Here is a 17,162-nt window from a genome sequence, read left to right on the forward strand (position 1 = left end):
TACAAAAACTACAACCTTCTCCATTTTTATTAACTTTATTAGTTAAGTTCGTATTACTTTTTACATGTAACAACTAACATGAAAACCAAGATTAGAAAATCACACCGTACAAACGAAACGTTATCAATTATCACCTCTTATAAACATAAAAAACGGTAAATGAATTAATGATTTTTGATTTCACAAACTATGACAAGAATTCGAAAAAATATTAGCATGAATATCTTCAAATAAATAAAATAGCAATAATAAATTATTAAAATTATTACAAACTACTGGAAAAATGAACAATTTGACTTGTCGATGAGTAACAATTCATTAATGGTTATGGGTTTAAACTAAATCCATAATTTGCGATTGTATTTAGTGATTACAAATAATGCAAATTATTGAGGAGAGGGTCACGAGCTTCGTTGAGGAGGGCCGTGCCGGTCAAGAAGGCGAGTTTGCGGGCGTATTGACAGGGCGCAGGGACAGCAACTGTTCCACTCCAGTTGAAGTATCCATGACAGAGTTTAAACGCAAAGCGCTGCATCTTATCAGCATCAAGCCCGGAAGTATCGTGGATAATATTAAAACCAACGGGTGAGACCGTGCCCTGTCGAGCCGACTGTGGCACCAGGTAGAAATCATATCTGGAAGGCACACCATTAATTAGAATATAAAATAAGTATAATCATTTATCACTCTTGTATGATATAAAGTTTACTTACTTCTCAGGACAGGTAATAACATCATCAACGATAGATCCGGGGCTAGGATTAGAGACCCTGTTATCCTTTCCCAAAGCTAGGAAGATTCGGGTATTGATCCTCTTTGTCACAATGACCATTGAGAATTTTGGTTCTCCAACATTCGCGTAATAGTCAGCTATTGAGCTCTAAAAAATATAAATAAATAAGGAATAACATTGGCACACCCACCATCAGTATTACGACAGTCAAGTTAAAGTCATTCTATTCAATTGTAACCTGCAGTGCCACTAATTCAGTCTCCACCACGTATCGAAGTTGCCCCTCACCCACTCCATCTCGGTAAAACATGATGCTACAAAAAAAGCATGAAATTTTACGATTTTATTGAAGATAACTTCAACTGAACTAAAAGTTGGAAATATTGATAACCACATACCGAGTGGGTAGCTCTCCTTCGTTTCGGACTCGATACGCCTGCAGACACTCTGCAGAACATGAACCAATTATTTGTGATCTTGATGAATATAAATTTAATTAAAATATTAATAAAATACTAATATACTTCGCAATGACAATCCTATTTCTCCTGCCATTTCAAGACCCGGCGATAAAGTCAGAACTGTTGAGAAGTATGACGCCAAATTTTGTGAGGTCGTTGCCGTCATAGCACCATAACTTCGTCCACCTCCATGGTGCACATCAAATCCAATTACCATCAACCCCTGCGTAAAATTTATCAAAAATTAGTACGTAAGTTTTTAAACTGATGCTGATCACTATTCATACTTTGAGGGGATTAGCTAGGCCCCAGGGCTGCCCACCCAACTTGGCATTCATTTGAATGACCAACTTTGTGCTGATGGACATGAGTCCCTTGCTGGCAACGTTCTTTGATAGAAAGCATTGCGACGGGACTAAAACACAAACAAACAAAAAATAATCATTGCATGGATATTTTATTACTAACAACTACAACAAATATTTGGCTTACTCCCGTAATTCAGCGAGCAGGCTTTCTTTACTGCTGCATATACGGATAGGTTGGGAGAGGGTAGGATAACCATAATCATATCGAGTTGTCCTCGATTTTCAGCAACCAAACGGTCAATCTCCTTCGTGCATCCAGACTCGTTAGGTGGATTTACCCGAGCCCTAAAATGAATTAACAGAGACGCAGTTTGGTCAATCTTTTCATTATTTTCATTAAAATAAGAGGATAATATTTGAAGCTTACTGCATAGGATTGCAGACTGGGAATCCAAGAGGCCGACCGACACGATCCATTGTTCTCAAGAGGTTATCGATCCCTTCTGCGTCTCTGCTAGGATACAAAATTGCCCATCTTCGAAGTGGTTTGGCCAACAACATTTGATTTGCTGCACACAATAGCACAAATACACAAAAATAATAAATGACCCACAAAGGTAATTAATATTAACTTTGTATGTGTATTAGCATTACGCTAATATCAAAACTTACTTCTGAATGCCATCGTCCAGTCTGCTGTTTCAAAACTAACATTGCCAGACTTAAAGCAGAGTGCTTCCTGGTCCAGTTGGCGTCCTTGAACTTCGCACGGAACGCCTTGCATTCGCATTCCCCAGGCCAGCAATTCGGAAGTTACCTGAGCAAATAAATACATCTTCTTAAATATTGCAAGATTTAAAAATGTTTCAAATTGTACGTGATGATGTAAAACAGAAAAAAAGTCATATTTCTCCACTTACATCATTACTTTCAATCATCCGGCGAACAAACTGGACAGTTTGCTGAATCCTTTGTTGTGGTTGCATATGCAAGTGTCCAGATAAATCCTTCATCAACCTGAAATTAGCCCTCATCTCCTCATTCAATCCGGTTTGATAGCAGATCTCGGGAGGAAGGATCTTGTCCCCGATGTCGCCTCGGCGAATGTCTCGTTTCGTCGGGCTGGATACTAACATTGGTTGTGCGGGGTGAAGTTGGATCCCTTTTTTTGCAAAGTATTCCATAACAGTAATTTGGGTTTCAATGCCTCCACGACTCACAGTAAAGGAGTGGGTGGGTCGGAGGTCCCACTTGATGCCGGTGATTTTATAGGTTCTCTTGTTGTATGCTGTCATTACGACAGTTCCAATTACGGCGGCTTCGATTACCGGTTTAAAATTTCCTTGTGACCTCTCGCGTATTGCCGTCATTAGAGCATAAACTGTCTCAGTCCGACAAACCTTGAAGGTCAAATCCACATTGAGATAAACGCCGCGTTCCATCTGCCGGATAGAGGTGACAAAGCCGGGCCAGAGCTGGAGACGATGTTGAGCAAAGTCGACCTTCTGTTCAGCGTCGAAATAGTAGCGACCTAGCAGTGCAAGGGACAGCTTTTCTTGAGCCTTCTTAACGAGGACGTTATACAGTTGGGTGACGATAGGCTCCCTGTGGTCACATTGCCGAATAAAGTCAATATTAACAGTCCAAACTTCCTCAGTTTTGTCGGGGAAGGAAGCTTCGAATCTTAAATTTTCCATTGGAATGATTCTCGTGGTGAACAATTGCGTTCCCTCGAAGAGATATGGTCCAATATCTGCCTCCCGCATCCTCACCAATGCTTTCCGTTTAGGAATGTGGTCGATCTCCGGATCAAATGTGACCAGATACAGCCGAAATTCAATAGTTTTCTTCATTTGCAATTGAAAGTAGTTTACGAAAAACCTTCGGGCAGTTCCAGATTGCCCTTGTTTATCCAAGCCTTCAGCTCGGGTACGAAGTTCTTCAAATCCTCGTCCAAAACCTAATTCCAAGTTTCAAATATAGAACAAGAAATGTCAATTAATTTAATTAACCTGATGTGACATGGTGGGCTATCGATAATATATTAGCAAGAAGTCATAAATTACGTGATTCATGCTGCGTCTGGACCTCACTTCCTTGTTGGAGCATGGGTCTCACTCGACCTCTTCCTTGGGAACTGCTTCGGGTGGGGTCGTAGGTTGACCTTGGGTTGCCATACTTCTGATCTTGGTCGCACTTTGATATGCAGCGAGAGACAGGAGAGGAGGAGGTGTTCACTCGTTGGCTCTTCAACCACGACTGACGAGGGCTCTCGCATCTCGCTCGCTTTTGTGCTCGCTCGCTCGCTCGCTCACCAAGCAGTCATTCGAGCGCTATACCCACCACCCTTTGTTCCGCTCTTCTTACTCCCTATTTCCCTCCGCGTGCGTGCACCTGCGTACTTAATTTACATTGATAATCACTTGTAATTAGGTTCAAATGTGGAATAATTTTTTATTCGCGGAAGGAAATCAGGCCGAATAAATGGGAATATGCCCTCTCTGACTGTTGCACTTGGCAGAGAAAATCTTCTTTCACGATCGGCAGGTAGCAATAAGATGTTACTTCTTCTACTATGTTTTAAGACGAGGAAAGTCAAAACTTTTCACATTTTGTCCCCAGTTTAACGAAACGTATCGTAATGTTCCAATCAAATGTTCCAGTCATGTGAATTGGCCGAGAGACTGAAGTTCTGTTCATTTTCAAAGCACTCACTCAGATTGATGACCAAAGTCCTTCATTGGCTGGAAAATTTGAGAGTTCTCAGCAACTCAGACACAACTTCAGGATGGCAATTCACATTTTGCAGAATTATAGAAAAAGGTTTGTACACCCAGAAGTATTACATCTAGCTGTTTTACGCACATTAACGTAGTAAATGAAAGCAAAATGAAGGATTCATACTATCAAATTTATCCTTTGTCAAATTTCATATTTGGAAACCACTTTTACTAATAAAGTTTGGAGTGAAGGGTAATTAATGGAAAATGCCAATAAGTAAATACGTGGAGGCAAAAGACGTAAAGGGAAATCAAACACTGGTATTGTTATCTGTGCACCTCATAAAGTCAAATAGATCTGAAAAAGGGAAGCTTCCAACTAACTTGGATCCCTCCTTCCTCATGAAGAACATTGATTTTACTCCCAATCTTTTACTACGTTTAGCCGATTTCGTGAAATTCAAATACTCTCCGACGATGACAAAGCCCATAAGAACTCTTAAAAGTAAAGTATTTACGGGGCAGGTAAATTTACCTCATTTGTTGTTTACGAGCATTTCTCGCCCATTTCATTCACTCCAGCTTTCATGGAAATTACTCTTCTTGTGGGTCTCTTTTCTCAACTGAAAGATGGCAAGAAGTGGGCGAATGAGCATGTACATTATTTTCCCTGGTTTTGAAATTCTGCTGGATCCCGTCAAGTCGTTGTGTAACCAAACTGTTGGGTTTCCGAGTTTCGAGAAAACAACTTCTCTGCCCAGACTTGCACGCTTTTATGCAATAAATGTAATTGCTCAGATTTTATTAGGACATTAAACCATCAACTTAATACTGGGGAAGTATAACCTCCATCATCCCGCGCTCGTATCCTTCCCATACTATTATCATTGTAGGGATACGAGCGCGGGAGCAAAATTTTGATGGAGGTTATGCTTCCCTTACTATACTCGTGCATCGACTGCCAATTCCCCTCCGGACTTTCCCAACAACTTTAGTATGTGTGCAGGCCGTGTGTGTGTGCACCTGTAAATTAACAATACTACATAACACACATGCAGAGATAGCATTTTCTTCCTCAGCCAACAGTTTCCTTCCATTTCTACGATTTTCTCTAGGATCCTTCATGATACGTTGCCTGCCATACATACACGAAGCACATAACCAACCACTCAACAATGACTGAGCGAGTAAGCTGCAGGGGTGATCAAGCAATCATAATTAACCACTGTATTTCTCCCTCGTAAAACTTTCTTTATGGTTTCTGCGTTTGAACTGTTGAAAATTTTGAGAGTTCTTTGATCAAAATAATGCGGTTGATTGACAGCCAGCCAGACTGTTGAGTCTACATGCTTTCTCAACTATGAAGAACCAAGCAGATTTATCAAAAGTCATCCAAATGTTCAAATAACCACGCTGTTCTGAGAGTTAGCAGGCGAGCAAATTTAGTCACCCAACCACAACGCTGCCTGCTCACTGGCAATATTGACTCCTCGGTTTTAATGTCTTTCTCCGTATTTCTCCAGAGAGAGGACTAATTGTTTTCCCGTATTTCATCCACTCTCGTTTTTCTTCTCGAGGTGCTGCAGTAAGAGTAGCTTCAATTCCAAGAGAGAGAGCCAATCCTCGATGATAAGCACCTTAAGTAAACTGTGAGAGAAAGCCCGGCTAATAAAATAACCCGCTCGTTGCTTGTAGAAAGGTATCGAGGCGGAGAGAGTGTTGCGTGCCTTATTAGGGTCAGTTTTGTACTCTGGTGGCTGTGAGTTCACACGCGAATGGTGGAGCGTTCCCTCCTATTTAGCTGGTGATATCAACCTTTATTTGTGCACCCTATTCAGGACATGACATGCATTTACGTATGAAAATATTACTACTGGTCAGAATACGGGGAGAGAAATAATAGTTAAATGTGCATGGATGAATCCGACACACGTAAACCTGGCCCACGGCTGATATAAGGTAAACACGTAAATAAATCCACAAAAGCCGTTATTATTACGTCGCGCTTAACTAAGCAAACTAATGCTCATCATTAATCCATCAAATGAATGAAAAGTCGAAGCTCTTTCACATTTAGTAAAGTCAAACCGCAAAAATTAGAGGTAGCAGCCAAGCTAATGGGCAGGTCGGTCGAGGAATGAAAATAAATCTGGAGCTTAGTCGTCTTCTTTCCAGCAGCTCAGGCGAAGAGAGGGAGAGAAGTTCATCCGTCAGGAATTAATCCCTGCTCCCATGATGCGCAATGAAATTTCTCAAGATTACTCACTGATTGATTCACTTTTAATTAATGCTTTCCACCATTAGTCATAATCTCACTTTTCTGCAACCGTCCAAATACTTCATCACGGATTTCGGCAGGTTAAGGATGTCAAAAGTTGCCTTGCCCAATTTCTCCAATTAAAGGAAATATGGCTAGAAAAAGACGCATTTTCTATACAGCTTTCACCTCTTGGTTCGAGTCTAAAATTCAGTTTAAGGTCAACTCGATTTACATTGGTGATTGAATTAGTGACTCGTTGATTGCAAATTTACTTATTTTGCAATTCAAAGAACTACATCTCAAATTTGCGAGTAAATAATAAAATAATATTCGTACCCGAGTTATGTTATGATACTACGGATTCCTTTATTTGACCATCGTAAACTTCATAATTGTTTGCAAACAAATTAATCCTTTACGGAAATCAATATTCAGTGCTGCAACTGATACACTTATAGTACTATACACAATCTACGTATATATATACCATGAGACATGAGACAGAAATATTTTTCTCCACACAGACAACTGCGTAGTAACATAACCACTTATCATTTCTGATGAGACAGTTCAGACCCGCAAAAACAACAACAACAACATTACGTACGTTATGCAATTCTTGTTTTCAATGGAAACTTTGCTATACCCGGACCTTTTTGAATCCGTTTCATTGCTCAGAACAATAATGTTTCGGTGAGAAGCTTGTCCAAAAACGTAAGACTCTCTCCTGCACAGACACTCCGGTTTTAAGGCGGCCAGACACTAACTCGCCCCTGCTGCTCGGCGTCCTCTGTACATATCGCTATCATCATCATTGATATCGATAAACATGTTAGACTAAACCAACCATCATCCTTCTCTTCCTCTGTCTTCTCATGGCTCCCCGTCATCCGATGGGAGAAACAAGTCGAATTTTATTCCATTCCACTGAATTTCTGGAAGAGAAGGGTGATCCATTTGATCCGATATGAATGCCACTCTTCACTCAACCAACCAGCCAGCCAGCAGTAGAAGCAGCAAGCAGTAAGCAGCACTTCATGTCGGGAGAAAACCACAGGACGGAGGGAGAGAGAGAATCCCTCTCGGTTGGTACTTTCCCCACTCGTCTCCCTTTTGCCATGTTTCTACAATTTTAACCCGAACTTTGTCCCACTGCGGGGCAGTCTGTGTTTCGGCGTCAAGCCGTCTACTTGTTACTTTCCCCTCTCTCTCTCTGCCTCGTGAAACCTCCACCTCTCATCCTGTCTCACTTTCTCCCCTTCAGAAAAACAGCCAAGAAAACAACTAACCTCTGCTGACTAATTCCCAATTATTTCATACTTGACTTCGCCTCCTACCCGCCCGGCTTCATGTCATCACAGTCGAAATAATCAAGTGAATCGTAAGTATCAGAGTCATTCTCATTTGTCATTAGTAAATACTCGCCCAGATTTTGCTCCTAATCGCAAGCAGATAAAGAGTAATGAGAAAAGTGTGCAGAAACTTGATCTTTATTTGAGGAACCCTTCTCTTAATAATGAATATTGGAGTCAGGGCGAGAAATTAAGAGGAAACTAGATTTTAATTTTCCCTCGTAAAGTAAGTATCAAAGTAAGTTGGCAAGTTGCACGATATTCCAATTATTAGAATAGGGGAGCAATTGAAACTCGTGGGGTAGGCTTTTGCCCCGATAAAGTAGAAGAGCAAAAGCCAAGCTAACGACAACTTTCTCTTCTTCTATTTCTCTAGAAAACAAAACAAGGAGAGAATTGTGTGCCCTAATAATTTCCTGACGGAGACACATCTCCACCATTGTTCTCACTTCCTCCTCTTCCTCCAGCAGTGTGTGGGGGATGTAACAATAATAAGCAACTCAACCATGGCAAAATAGCGAAACAATAAAACGGGACGATATTTGCACACAATTGCGAGCAAACGGACTTTGGCAGAGTTGAGTGAGTAGTGAGTTTAATAACGGAGACGACGACCAAGAAGAACGAACGGTTTACTGTTTATAATACTAAGTTGAGCTGCTCCTTTCCTGTATTGTTTCCTTGTGTCCTGGCCAAACCGACCAGAAGAAGAAGAAGAAGAAGAATACGGCGACGAAGACGACTAGCCATTCCACGACTGAGGCGGAGAAGCGGCGGATGGACGGATACCCACTCGCATTGCAAATTGGAAAAGTTATACGACAACATGTCAACCACAGCACGGTTAGTAACACAACATCCGATTCTTGATGTCCGGTCCCTGAGTTTACCTCAGTTCTTGTGTAAATCATCAGTCTTTCGGTAGGTTTAGTCGCTTCTGGTCCTTCCGCTCTCATTCGTTTTGGCTTCCTAGCCCAGGTCCTGATAGATATATTGTTGGTTGGACCATACGCCGCGGAAGCTGTGGGGGCATTTTTGGGCAGTAACATTGTAAGCTGGCAGTGGAAGGGCCATGCTAACCTTGAAGGGATTTGGGAGGTTTCTTTATTTTTGAGGGGGCATGATCCCAACGTCACCAGCATTCCGCGGCCCCTAGCTTGAACTCGAAGTAGATAGAGAGATACATAAGTTGAAACCATGTGAAGCAAGTGAAGTGTGATTAAACTAACAACTACTAAACCCAACCTTCATCCAGTGCTGAACTGGACTGGTTTTCAGTTCCTGGTGGTTCGTGGTGGACTATTGAAACAAAGAGAAAGCAGGAACGAACCTACATACATAAATACAGAGCCAGCCTATTATTATAAATGTAGGACTCACACAACTACTTATGTACAAAGGCCAGGCATAATAACAGCTCATCTTTTAGCCTTAGTGTAAGAAAATGATGAACCTTCTTTTGTGCTTATGGTGCAATTTATGAATTTGCCAATTCATTTGCTTCCTTCCCCAACTTGAGCATCGCCATCTTCTGCTTTCTCTCGTCACACATAAAAAACTTTTCCTTATACAGATGATATTTTATCATTGTGGCATTATCATTTGCCAAGAGGCTGTCCAGATTGGTGTTTAGAAGGGAAACTTCTTTAGAAACGTTGATAAAGGCGATCAAATCGGTAACCTAGCCGGAGAGGGAAATGAAATGAACAATGGGCACACAAAGACGCGCAGCAGGTGAAGGGACGGGTAGCATTATAAATGATCAATTGTTACAAAAAAGAAAGTCGGAGAGAAAAGGATACGTATCTCATCTATTTTCAGTCGTGATGTGTGGTGGTAATAGTAACAATGGTTTCACAGTATGCAGTGATGCGTGGGTAACTAAGTAAGTGTGTTGGCTGGCCTTTAGTAGGAGCAACCGATTTTTTTCATTCTTCTCCTTTTAATGGATACCAGCATTAGCAAATAGTACCTTGCAGCTCAAACAACTGAACTAGTTCCGGATTACATTTGAACTTTTAAAAAAACAGACTGACCAACCGAAATTCCACTCTTTTTGCAATAAGAACACAATCGAAAGCTGACCTGGTTTCGTTTAAAGGTCTGAATTACTTATTGGATTGAATCATTCATCTCAAAGAACAATATCTAAGAGATAAAGAAATGGAGAAACCTTGGAGCAAAAAATACATCAGAATGATGAGCCCATGATGTGATTAGCTTTCTTTATTATATTAAATTAAGGTCAATCTAGGTGTACTTATGTCTCACATGTTCCACAAAACTCGACAAAGTGGTATCATTTTAAAACAATTTTTGGTTGGTTGCTGCCTAAAGTTTACGGAGGGAGCAAAATTAGTTGGTTGCGCCGAGTCTTGGACTTATAAACTCTAATTTCATTAGTTGATGGTGTCGTGTTAAAAAGTACTATGCACGACACAGGACAGTAGAGTGGCCACATATTTTATCTTTCGCATGGTAAAATTGCTTCGAGGGGAAAAATCCACCGTGTAATTTGGACAGAACTTCCCCTATTTTTTTGTCCCCTTGTCACAATTTTAAATCCACTCTTAATCCATTTACTGGCTTTGCATTCATTAAAGGTGGATATTCTAAAATTAGCTTTGTAGTCAATGTACTTTATGCAGAGGAAGAAGTGAATGGGATGCGCTGTAAGCTCTTCTCGTTTACCTGGAATAGAAACAAATAACCAGATTTTATTATTTTATTATTGTAATTTGATTACTTGTAAGTCCTTCTTGCATAACAGCGTCTCTTAGAAAGTTAAGGGGACTGGAGATTGAATAAACGATACCCTTATTCGTATTAAGAACCGGAATTAATCCCGGCTTTATAGCAGCATTATTGCTTATTAGGCAATTGTTGTATCTCATCCTTAAACACACATTTATCTTAAGGTAGGCAAACTAGTAGTGGTCGTATGATTGGTTTACTTTCTCTTTTTCTCTCTGGGAGTAAAAGTGTGTCTGCTTCTTGTTCTTTTTACCTTTATTCTCATCCTCCTCCAAACTCTCAGGATGTTCAGCTCTCTGAATTCAGGAAAAATTCTCTGGGGACAGGAAGCATGTAGATAATGTAATTTTGCGAGGAGAATGGTGGAAATAAATGGACACATTTTTGCAGGTACGTTAAATAATGCCGTAAATGAGCTGAAATTGAATGGCTTTAAGCATTGTTACTCTTATTGGATGGAACAAGTTTCTCTGCTGCTGCTGCTGCGTTCTATGTCATCATGCCTTTGGCTGAACTGAAGAAGGACATGATACGAGAAGAAAGTGGGGAAAGCATGTACAACGACGACGACGACGACGACTTGTTTCTGTGTTCCTTGTTCCACCTCTTCCTTGTGTTTTTTGGTTGTTTTGTGCGAGAGAGATTTTGGTATGAGGAAAGTTGGAGAAAAACAGCATGGTGGCGAAAGCAATCTGTTGGATAAAAATGTGAATGTACATGGCGATAGAAACTTGCTGAATACTTTTCGCACCAGTTGAGTAGTAGGAAAGCGGAAATGCCGGACGAGCATGCTAGCTACACAAACAACATGTATTCTCAAACGATGCATGCTGCGTGCAGTACACAACTCGGCGAATACTTTCTCCATTAAATTAACCTTAAACTAAAAGAAAAAGTCTGATATCAGCGGAGAAAACATTCCAGGGCGGCAAGAAAATTAAAAAATTACGTGACAGGTTCGCTCCTTCGATCGGCCGGATTAGCAAATTGGTGGTGGCGTCGTCGTCGTCGTCGCGCAAACTAGAATTTTATACAGATAAGGAAATTCCGTAAATAAATGTAATCCGGATTTATTCATTTTCGGAAACCATTTAAATCATGTGCTCACAGATTAATGACTCGCTGGTCAAGAGCGATACGCTAGTGTCCATATGTACGAAAATAGTTCTGAACGAGGCAGTCAGGATGACTGGATTTTCACAGATTTACGAGGCTTATAATAACACTCACACACACTTCTAACACGCATTGCACATACACTAAAGTGGAGTGAATGAGCAAAGATAAGGCTACGCAATATGGTGAATAACGACGACGGGCTCTGTTAGTCTGTTGGTATTCGAAGTAACAGTCAGTGCAGTTGATCGTTGTGGTTGGTGGGCCCACTCCTTTTGAGACTTGATGAAAGTTGAGTTTTACTTTTGTTCCACACTTTCAACTTTCTTGAGCAATTGAAGAACTGTCCAATTCTCGTAGAAACAAGTTCAACTCCCATTTTACTCCTCTCCATTGTGTTGTATGTACTGTATCCAATTGAAGTGAGGAGATGACGCAAGTTTAGTTGATGAGCAGCAACCTCTCGCAGCGTGTGCCCACTTTTAACCGTATTCCTCTCTCTCTCTCTCTCCTCGTATCGAGATCACATCATCACCACTTCCACCACAGGAAAAGTTCTTTTCCAAGGGCCCCAGGATCCACTTGTCTGGAGAATTTGTCTTACCTTCACCAACTAATTTAAGAGCATGGACGGGGTGATGAGTTTAATTGCTGAGAAAGAGTTGAGACTTTTTCACCCAAGTTGGAAAAAAAGTTAACTGCGTTTCTTACATAAACACGGGTGGTTTTTAATGTATCTAATTGTGACTGGTGGGTTGGGGTGGAGAGAGAAGACTGGACTGGATTAGTACGTATCATGTAAATTAGTGTAGATACATACGCCTGATCGGCAACGTGTTTCATCTTTCACACAATTCCATAACACAAAGTCAGGCTTGCTATTTCAGCTGCCCAATTTCTCACACCCATTTTCCTACTAATTAACACAATCAATGGGAAGCTGGCTCACCTGGTAAATCATAACAATAATAGAGTGGTGGAAAAGAGAGATAGGGTGAGATTAGAAAATACATCATATATTCTGCACACGTAGATCCTATTGGTTGGAGGAAAAGAAATTGGGCAAGTCAGCCAAAATAAGTACGAGAAAGCAGGCAGGCAGTCATTGCAACTGTGTGTAACTTGCGATTTCTTGGTATTTGCGTGGGTTGCGATTTTACTACAATGGGCAGTAGCGTCACCAACAGGAATATGGTGGTTAGTCTAAACGTGGAATGGAAGAAACATAACGAGGCGAGAACAACGGGTTAGATAAAATGAAATGCGAATCAAGTGCAACTTTGTTTGTTTGTTTGTGGGTTCAAGTAGTCGTGGAATTGCTACAGAATGGTGGTCGTCGTAGCGTCATCGTGCATGGGGCAGATGTGGAATGGAAGAAAGTACTTGCCCACTCCAGTTCTTGGTTTGTTTTAACTAAGACGCTGCTCAGAGTGTTGTGAGCTGAGGAGGGAAAGAAATAAAAACACTGGTCGTCGACAACGACGCTCTGCAAATTAACCTTATGCGGAAGAAAGGAATGGTCAATGTAAACGATTTTTTTATCACCACATACAAAGAAGTATACGTACCAGTCTGACCGACTGGCTCGACAGTAAGGCACTGATTAAACTGAACAAGATTTCATCAACTAGCTTTCCTAACTATTCTCAAGTACGAGGAAACATTGTACACGAAAATATAAATATGCAGGAATTTAACATTTAGTGCGAAATTAAGTCATTAAACTCAAGTGACCCGCCGATATGGTCTTGACGAGCGAAAGGTCAAATGACGGAGGTGTGTTTGTTGTTGGAGAAAGGTTTCCTTGTGCACAATAAGTGATGACTTTCTCCACTCAACGACCACCACCACAACAGTCTCGCAACACTAGCCTCTACTGCTATTACTCGCGTTTTAGCCATTTCCAAACTTGCCGAGTTACACTTCTCGTCTGTATCTTATTAGAAACTCTTGTTTTCCTGGGGTCCGTACTGGTTCGTTAATGTCAGTCTGAGCCATTATTTTATTTTTACTGCGTCTATCAAGCCATTACCAACAGGGCTGGCTGATTACCTTTGTCGAGAAACCTGTCACCTCTTTTTTTCCCACAAACCAAACAAACTCAATTTTAAGCCAGAGTTAATCTCGATCCTCCGCCACGGCCGCCACCACAGAAGGGGAACCCCAACAACCGCTATTGCTTCCTTATTCTTCTTCCTCCTCTTATGTGAGCCTGATCTGGTCTGAAGCTCGGTGTAAAACCTGGGATTAGACGTGGTCGCCCGTTAGTGGTGTCGGCACCACCACTGCTTATCTGCCACCATACGTTGTATACCACAATCGTACATTAGGTTATACCTACTCATCCCCAAAACTCACCTTCTGCACCAACTTTCCCCAACATTCTTTCTTAATCCTTTGAGCCAAACTTTTGACTTGATTTTCTATCTGTGGGCTCTTCTACTTTGACTCCTTTTAACTAACTTGGGGATAATGCAAGGCAATTCATTTCATTTCGGACTGGAAGGAGGCGACCCTATATCTATACCTACATTTTCCATTCTTTCTCTTTTCCACAGCCCAAGTTTTTTTTCTGGGAAATTGGAGGCGTTTACAAATTAAGGCACAAGCTCTTTTGTAAAGTTTTGAATTTTTAAAAGTTTGAGCCTGTTTCCGCACTAATTTTGTATTGCGGTAATTTTTTTCTTCGTGGGACGAAATGAAAGAACGGTTAGTAGGCGATGGGGTGGAATATATTTTCTTTGGGAACATGCAAGCAATTCTTATCCCGACTGGAATTTGATTCCGTGAAAGTGAAAACGAAATCCAAGCTGTCCAAATAAATCTCATTGCTTGGTAGATTTGCGGCAAAAGATGCAACTTGGGCTGTTTCTCCTGTCAGTCAGAGCAAAAAGACGCATCCCGAGAAATATTACCATTTTAACAGAATGCATTTTATTCTATTCTCACTTTCCCTGGTGAAAGTGAGAGGAGTTGAGAATACTAAAAATTCTAGGAAACCAACCGACTCATTCGTATGTACATTGTGTGTAGAGAAGAGGATAATTGTCTTAATGGGGTTTTCTTACGATCAAAGTAACTAAGTGCTGCGAGAGAGAGAGACATTTTCCAATTACGATTATACTCCTTAAAAAAGCTGTAAAAAGTTATTTCAATTTTGAATGTCAAGGGAAATTGTGCACAAAAAAATTCAGATTCATTTAATCTCATTCCAAAGTCACAGATGTATCCTGTCCAGATTGGACTTGATTAAATTTTACTGCAGCACTTCATTCTGTCAGTGAGCTCGTCAGCTCATACTTATATTTTTGTGCTTGACTTGAACATTGGTTGTTACATGGATAAAAGTAATCGAGCAGGGTAATCGACAAAGTTAATTGGATCATACCATTTCAGAATATTTATGCGACCAGTCAAAACAATCCCGTATGAAGCACAAAGTTATGCTGTTCTCTTAACTAACTTATCTGGCTATCGTGATAACGTAAATAATATGTAATAAAGGCACATGGTACGAGCGAGATTAGGGGAACAGTACGAATTATTACGAATTATTGAGGGGAAGTATATGGAGAAGGAAGCCATGCCATGTAAGAGAAGTTTTTTATTAACCTGTTTGTTCCGAATATCTCCCATTTATGATACAAAATTGGTCGTATTGGATGGATTTCCCAAAAAAGTGTACTCCACAACCCCTCCTTTATTATTCTTATCAAATGTAGCGACTGGTGTTGAGTACACATTTTTATTATATAATAATATTTTCAAGTAGGTATTTTATTAGGGCTCACGTGTTCCTTCTTTCACATGCAGCGTATCAAGCTCAATAATCTCCCGACAGACACCCTTTCTCCATACATCATACTACAAAGACGGACTTTGAAACAAAAAAAAATGCACCCGGTGTCTCACGTAGTTTGGCAAAAGTAAACTTGGCTTTATTTCAGAGTAGTTAAAATGTCGAATAACGTTGCAACTCTGAAACCGTGAACCCAGTGCAATAAAGAAAGAATAATTAGGGTCCAATCTCGAGAGTGTTACTATTTACCTAATTTTAGCCCATTATGAAACAATGCATCTGTTCAACCGGTTTTATTATCTGCCAAAGTCACTCAGGCGGATTGATGTATGCCAAACTGCAAAATGTTAACCCTTCCCAATACTTGCTCCATTTTTCGTCTGCCCATCAAGTTCAAGCCCGATACGAGAAAAACCGGGTATGCTTTTACTTCCACTAACCCTTTTACCACGGGAATATATATGCGCTTACAACTCCTCATAACACGGCACCCCTCTCCTTCTTCCTTCTCCTTATTGTCATTGAAATGGACGAAGCAAACGGAAAAGTGGTTACATTGTGTTTCTGCTTCGCTCACTAACTCACTCACCCACCACCCACCCACCCACCACCTAATGCTACAATTTTCATTTCGAATTCAAACTTAACTCGGGAATAAGGGAGTCAGTTGGTGTGATCTCATGCATCATGCAATCGACATTTGTTGGTTGGTGCAGGACGGAGGAGAAGGTTTTGTCAGAAATTTAGGGGGAAGTTGGGCGACTGGGGACGAGACCGGCTTGAACGAAAAGCAAATACACGGCGGGTAGGTCGAGGAATTAGTCGGATCTTGCTTGGCCCGAGTAAGTAAAGTTGAATGTATAAGGTGAACATAAATAGAGGACGGAGAGGGGAGAATTGAAGCAGATAATATTATTAAAGCATTACATGAAACACGATGAAAGTTGAAATATCTCGCTCCCTGTTTCAAGCATGGCGTAAAAGTTATGTGAAATTGTGATATGTCTAAAAACACTTTCGCTTCGACCTCCTATTCGAAAGAAATTATAAATTCAAGGTTGAACTTTTACATTCAAATATAAGAATGCTGCCACTACCACGACGGTTACAATTTGTGATGGTTTTTTAGAACATGATTGTTTCATTTGAATATTACTTACGTCTGGAATTTAAAGAAACTTACGGAACAGGAATTTGTTTTAATTTGTAGACGAAAAATCTACATGGTTAGTTTACGTTTGCACTCGAAACAAGTATAAATTTTACATCAGTTCCACTAATGTTGAGCCATTAACGCAATAAGAGAGACAGAAAGAGTCACATCTTCCTTATGCATGCGAGCAGCAGTGCTTTCTCATTAAACGTTGCATACAAATGTAGAATCGATTCATTTCGTTTTATATAAAATCAAACCCAACCAAACCCAGCTTTTCCTCCCTCCTTCTTATTCTCGCCCTCTTTTTAGGAGAGAAATGTCGTCGCATACTTCTAAAACTGTGAACAGGAACACGACTCCTTGGTTCGTTCCAACCAACGACGGGATGGGGTTTGGTGTCGTGTCAGCGTTATTATCATGGTTAGTGGAAGACCGACGAGATGATGAAGTAAATGCAAGCACGGCGTACATAAATGCATTTCGCTTCACGCACTTACTTACTT

The 17,162-nt window shown here is 40.6% G+C and overlaps 2 protein-coding genes across 2 annotated transcripts in view; one reads left to right on the forward strand and one right to left on the reverse strand.

Annotated features, from left to right (window-relative positions):
- Nucleotides 1-56: 56 nt before the first annotated feature.
- On the reverse strand, nucleotides 57-3,757 carry LOC110850905 (piwi-like protein Siwi). The gene is made up of 11 exons (XM_035853196.1): nucleotides 3,569-3,757; nucleotides 2,423-3,462; nucleotides 2,175-2,319; nucleotides 1,930-2,071; nucleotides 1,687-1,847; nucleotides 1,482-1,609; nucleotides 1,258-1,417; nucleotides 1,132-1,180; nucleotides 972-1,047; nucleotides 714-880; nucleotides 57-635 (listed from the first exon to the last, which is right to left on the reverse strand). The coding sequence occupies exons 1-11, from the start codon at nucleotides 3,609-3,611 to the stop codon at nucleotides 371-373; spliced, it is 2,376 nt and encodes a 791-aa protein (XP_035709089.1). The 5' UTR covers nucleotides 3,612-3,757; the 3' UTR covers nucleotides 57-370.
- A 3,876-nt stretch (nucleotides 3,758-7,633) lies between these two features.
- The window catches only part of LOC110850906, a 43,058-nt gene continuing 33,529 nt past the window's right edge, over nucleotides 7,634-17,162 (forward strand). Inside the window, exons 1-2 of the mRNA XM_022098508.2 lie at nucleotides 7,634-7,863; nucleotides 8,211-8,677. The gene's annotated coding sequence lies outside the window, so the exon portion shown is untranslated. The remainder of the gene's footprint in view (nucleotides 7,864-8,210; nucleotides 8,678-17,162) is intronic.

The sequence above is a fragment of the Folsomia candida genome, unplaced genomic scaffold (genome assembly GCF_002217175.1).
Source record: "Folsomia candida strain VU population unplaced genomic scaffold, ASM221717v1 Fcan01_Sc006, whole genome shotgun sequence".
Taxonomy (NCBI): Eukaryota; Metazoa; Arthropoda; class Collembola; order Entomobryomorpha; family Isotomidae; genus Folsomia; species Folsomia candida.

What these genes read in the sequence shown, in the direction of transcription:
- LOC110850905 (XM_035853196.1), bottom strand. Translation starts at nt 3,611, where the DNA reads ATGCTCCAACAAGGAAGTGAGGTCCAGACGCAGCATGAATCAC. An exon ending in CTGCTCGCTGAATTACGGGA is followed by an intron (nt 1,610 to 1,686) that starts GTAAGCCAAATA and finishes TTTGTGTTTTAG; the next exon opens with TCCCGTCGCAATGCTTTCTA. An exon ending in AATAGGATTGTCATTGCGAA is followed by an intron (nt 1,181 to 1,257) that starts GTATATTAGTAT and finishes CATGTTCTGCAG; the next exon opens with AGTGTCTGCAGGCGTATCGA.